This window comes from Myotis davidii, unplaced genomic scaffold (assembly GCF_000327345.1).
Source record: "Myotis davidii unplaced genomic scaffold, ASM32734v1 scaffold119, whole genome shotgun sequence".
NCBI classification, from domain to species: Eukaryota; Metazoa; Chordata; class Mammalia; order Chiroptera; family Vespertilionidae; genus Myotis; species Myotis davidii.
Genome location: NW_006290676.1, coordinates 1,250,590 through 1,255,879, shown reverse-complemented (window position 1 = coordinate 1,255,879; position 5,290 = coordinate 1,250,590). Strand labels below are relative to the sequence as shown.

General features: G+C 35.3%; 1 protein-coding gene across 1 annotated transcript; it reads right to left on the bottom strand.

Moving 5' to 3' along the window:
- Positions 1 to 2,349: 2,349 nt before the first annotated feature.
- On the bottom strand, positions 2,350 to 4,849 carry HMGB1 (high mobility group box 1). The gene is made up of 4 exons (XM_006763728.2): positions 4,651 to 4,849; positions 4,330 to 4,475; positions 3,666 to 3,840; positions 2,350 to 2,616 (listed from the first exon to the last, which is right to left on the bottom strand). Exons 1-4 carry the CDS (start codon positions 4,798 to 4,800, stop codon positions 2,350 to 2,352), a joined length of 738 nt encoding a protein of 245 aa, XP_006763791.1. The 5' UTR covers positions 4,801 to 4,849.
- Between the last annotated feature and the right edge of the window lie 441 nt (positions 4,850 to 5,290).

Genomic DNA, 5,290 nt, shown 5'->3' with positions numbered 1-5,290 from the left:
TTAAAATGTTAAAATCAAATCTGATATTGTTTTACCTTTTATTTGGTGTGTGGAAGGTGTGCGGAAGAGGGGGTAGTCTTATACGGCGAGTATATAACAAACTCTGTATTTTGAGTGGAAATGTTAGGGGGTCGTCTTATACGCCCAGTCGTCTTATACGCCGGCAAATACAGTATGTGATGCCAAAGAAATTGGCCACAATTTTCATTTAAAAATCTTATTTTTTTTGTAGTTTCCTATATAGCTAGATACTACACTAACATCTGAGCAATAAGTATAATTCCTTAGGCAGTGAGGGAAATATTTGTCTAACAGCTACTCAGCGCACTTATTTCTTACCCATGATGCATAGAAGTCAGAAAAGATTTTTCGAATTTCACTGTAAAAAAAATTGATATGGCAAATCAGCACCTTGATAGGAGATCAGATTACAACCCAGCAATAATTCTCAATCTTTGTACAGGTAAATTAGGAAATCGGGTATTAGGTTAAATTTCCAATCAGTATACTGATTTTTTTAAAATGTAGAAAATTTATAGTTTAATCTTTTCTTGATAATATCCTTATACTCCATAGTGCTGAAACTATAACACTAAGTTCCGATACCTTAACTTTTAAAGAATTGTTTGCAGTTTAACACCAAATCATCTAAATTGTCTCCCTCCTTCATTTACTTGAGTTTTGGACATCCAAGTTCCAGGGGTTACTGTTGAAACAGTAATGATTTTCAGATTGAAGAGGATTTTTATCCATTTTTCCCTTAAGACCTGAGGCAGTTAGCCCAAAAACTTTATTCAGATTCTCAACATCTTAAAAGTTTTCATGACACACCCACTAAAATTAGTTTCCTTGAGGATGTATTCACTTTTAAAGGGATCAGACTTGCTGGCAACTGATCTTGAAATTGTGATTCTATAGCCACAGAAACTTATAAATCAGAAAGGATAGTGACTTATTCCCTCTAAACATTTTTGATGAATTTGAACACAATGGCAACCTTTCTATTTGGCTTACATTTATCACTATCCTTACTTTTAAAAACTATCTTGTTTAGCCCAACATTCTGAAAGTAAAATTAGTTTTCCCTCATTTATATATTTAGTATCCTCTGAGATCACTTAGCATGTGACAAAAACCTGGTTTTTCATCAGCCCATTAACCTATTTATAAGCATCAAATATTTTTAAAGAAAAACTCTGCCAGTCTGTATTTAGTGTTGCTATCAGAAACAAGATTAAAATATGTATGTATATAATAAAATCTTAAAATCTCAAGTGAAAGCCATTTAACTAATATGTAAAACCTCTGCAATTAGTTTATTAGTATCATCCAGGACTCAAATGTTCAGTATTCCTCCTGAAATTACATAAACAAATGCAAATGAAAATATCCAAGTCAAAATTATATAACAAAACAGCACTCCATCACAAAAGCGTGTAAAATTACAAGAACGCTATTTTAAAACACTGGCACCGTTAAGATAATGTCAAAAACCACAAAATTGCCAAATTGTTTCCTAAACAGCTAAGCGGATAAACATGGCCCTAATGAGTTTTGAGTCTTATAAAAATCAAATTCAAAAAAATTGGACAATCTGTGATACAAAGTTTACTTCCCTCGTGTCTATTTGATTTTATAAAGGGGAAAAACTATAATTTGGAAAATATACTCAATCTTAAATGTGGTATACAATTTTAAAAGTTGGCCCAATTAATTAAAAATACCTTGAATGGAGTCTCAAGTTTCCTAAGCAATCCATATTTAGATAAATAAGTCATTTAGTCAGACCACTTTTTTTTTCTTCAGAGCCTTTGCCAGGACTACTGTCCACAAAAAACTTCATTCAGCGGTCATGTATTTTAAGCTCACGCTTTTGGGGATACAGTCTCAGGCCTTCTGTAACGTGGGAACTGCAAACATAACTGCCATTACTTGATAGTGGGAGTTTAAAAAAAAAGTCAAGTGCTCATGTAAAGATTAATACCAACTTTCCTATTAGTAGTCCTTCAAGGACAGACTTCCAAATGCGTGCTTCTAATGATCCCATGCTGTGAGTAGAGTGGTTACTTTGCACTTTGTAAATGTAACAGGGCTATGTGAAAATTATCAACTGACCAGAATTTTGAGTTTGTTATGGATGAAAACAGCCTCAATTCAATTCTCATTGCCCTCATCACGAGTACACAGGGTGTGCAGACAAATACTTTTTATCAGCTAGATATATGAAAAGATAAACGCTTCAATAAACATTTGATCCGAAATGGGCAAAAGCAAGACTAGCTTCCCCTCAAGAAGAAAAATGTCAGACCTATGAAAAGGACAACAATACTAATAAAAAAAAAATTGTATTTACTGAGAAGCATTCAGGATGTCAACAAAACAGCTGCAACTTTTTTTTGCAATTACAGAGTGATATTCAGTTAATGGAACAACAATTATTTTGTAATAGTCATCATCTTCTTCTTCATCATCTTCTTCTTCATCTTCCTCCTCCTCTTCCTCCTCATCATCGTCCTCATCTTCTTCCTCTTCCTTCTTTTTCTTGCTTTTTTCAGCCTTGACAACTCCCTTTTTGGCAGCATCAGGCTTTCCTTTAGCTCGGTATGCAGCAATATCCTTCCAAGATAAGGGCAGGAGAAATTGGTAGGAAAGACAATACAGTTAAAGTATGGGGAGAAATAAAAAGCAACATGGGAAAACCTGATTAAAAAAAAAAAATCAAGTGATCCCAGTTATGCTAAAATACCACACATCTGAAGGCTCACTCTACATCCACAAACAACCAAGACTTTGAAAAATGCATATAAAAATGAGGTGATTATAATTCACGGTCTAATATTTGCCATGTTATGCCTCACTGAAGTGAAATTATGCACATGCTAACATTTCTTTATTGAAACTAGAATGTAGAGACTTTGATTAAAGGGTAGACACTGCCACCTTCTGAATGCAAAAAAGCATTCTACGGGTTTATATTGTCAGATCCTAATCCATACATAGTAAAAAATTTTATCTTAAAAAAAAAGTAATTTATCAAGTAAGCATGCAATTAAGGTTAAGAAACATCTAGAAAAGAATACTTTCCCCCCCAGAATAAGAAGATAAAATTTAACTTTAATATTTTAATTCAAAGTACAGGGGTTATAGACTTTCCTTCACATCAATTTATTACAGACATTAACTTTTTAACTTAAAATTTAGTATTCTGGGGTTATCTAAGACAGAGAATATAAATGTTTCAGGGCATGTTTATGAAGTACACAATCTATATTATTTTTGTTCAACCTACTTTTATATTGTATACCTAGACCATTTAAAATAACTAATCATCTGACTCAAAGTAACTACCAAAACTTCAACATATTCGGAGATATTGGGGAATAACAAACCCAGCTTAAATGCACAATCTTTGCCCAAGGCAAATAATATAAAGTAAAAACGAACAAAAAAACCCAACACATTTCTATTACAATTTCATATTCTACTAATTTAAAAGATGGAAAAGGACTTAGGATCATATCCAGTGAACATACTAAACATAGCTGTTATACTAACATCAAAAAACCAGCATTATACCTCAAATTTTTAGAAACACCCAAGAAAATAGAAATTAAGGCGAAGTACCAAGATTACCTAATTACACCAAGCAAATCTATACTCCTTACCTTTTCATATTTCTCCTTCAGCTTAGCAGCCTTCTTTTCATAAGGCTGCTTGTCATCTGCAGCAGTGTTATTCCACATCTCTCCCAGCTTCTTTGCAACGTCACCAATGGATAGACCAGGATGCTCCCCTTTGATTTTTGGGCGATACTCAGAACAAAACAAGAAAAAGGCCGAACTACAAAGAGAAATTTCATTTTAGAAGTTTACTATCAAATGTGTAGTTTATTTACATATAAAAAACTGCTTCTAATTTCTAGCATGCATTGGATAGGGTACAAATATCATAATATGCTAATTATCCTTCATAACCAAAGCCCGATTTACAATTATTTAACATGATAGTACTAGTTGAATAGACACTATTAATATTAATGTTAGAGCTCCAAAAAGACATTCTGCAAATTAAGTATTTCAGATATTTCTCAAGAAAAGACTCAAAATGACATTTACAAATATATTGGGTGAAGAAAGCAAATACCAAGTTCAAATGCTCTGGCTAAAGTCCCATCCCATAGGAATTTTACTTACAACACTTAAATATACCAATGTGAGCCACTATTAGCTAAGCAACTTTGCTTATACACTCCAAACCCACAAGGTGGCTTGCTGAATTTGTGATTTTACTGCAAAACACTTCTTGAAAGAAAAATGGCAAGATACTTACGGAGGCCTCTTGGGTGCATTGGGATCCTTGAATTTCTTTTTTGTTTCCCCTTTAGGAGGAATATAAGTTTTCATTTCTCTCTCATAACGAGCCTTGTCCGCCTTTGCCATGTCTTCAAATTTTCCTTTCTCCTTAGCAGACATGGTCTATAAAAGAATTATTTGTAAACTTTAAGTTGATAAGATTTTAATAAATTATCCTCAAGTATTAAAATGAATAAAACCAGTGAGTGTCCTTTGTTATTGAGGAGCCTGACATTGCCACTCAGTATGCAAAAGGACATAGGCTCCACTCTTTTTTGTGCGTTTTAAGCCCTCTTACCTTCCACCTCTCTGAGCACTTCTTAGAAAACTCTGAGAAGTTGACGGAAGCATCTGGGTGCTTCTTCTTGTGTTCCTCCCGGCAAGTTTGCACAAAGAAGGCATATGATGACATTTTGCCTCTCGGCTTCTTAGGATCTCCTTTGCCCATGTTTACTTACTTTCCTTAAAAAAGAAGAGAACGCTCGATGTTAGCAACGAGACTGACATTTCAGAGCACTTTAACTTCTCGGAGTATGAAACTAAGCCGCTGGTCACTTAGCACGGGAGTGACGACAGCGTCCCCTAATACCAAACCCAGCCATGGTAGCGATCTGCGCTTCCTAGCAGAGGCGATGCCACGCAGAAAACGGTCCTCCGGTGTGATCTCAAAAAGTGCAGACACGATCATACTCACAGTGCTTGTTACTCATTTGTTCGTAATGAGGACCTCAACGGTCATTTAAATGTTTTAAATGTACAAAATCGCCTAAAAATCAACAAGCCTAAATGTCAGGAAACTAACGTGTGGACGCCAGGACTTGAACAGGTAGGGGACCCGGCGAGCAGCAGTAGGGCCCTCGCCACTCAAAGTTTCGTGGTCGCTCGGAAGCACTCACGCGGCACAAACTTTGCCGGGAGGCAGCGGGCGGGCGGCTGCC

What these genes read in the sequence shown, in the direction of transcription:
- HMGB1 (XM_006763728.2), bottom strand. Translation starts at nt 4,800, where the DNA reads ATGGGCAAAGGAGATCCTAAGAAGCCGAGAGGCAAAATGTCATCATAT. An exon ending in AATGCACCCAAGAGGCCTCC is followed by an intron (nt 3,841 to 4,329) that starts GTAAGTATCTTG and finishes TTCTCTTTGTAG; the next exon opens with TTCGGCCTTTTTCTTGTTTT. An exon ending in TGAAGGAGAAATATGAAAAG is followed by an intron (nt 2,617 to 3,665) that starts GTAAGGAGTATA and finishes TTATCTTGGAAG; the next exon opens with GATATTGCTGCATACCGAGC.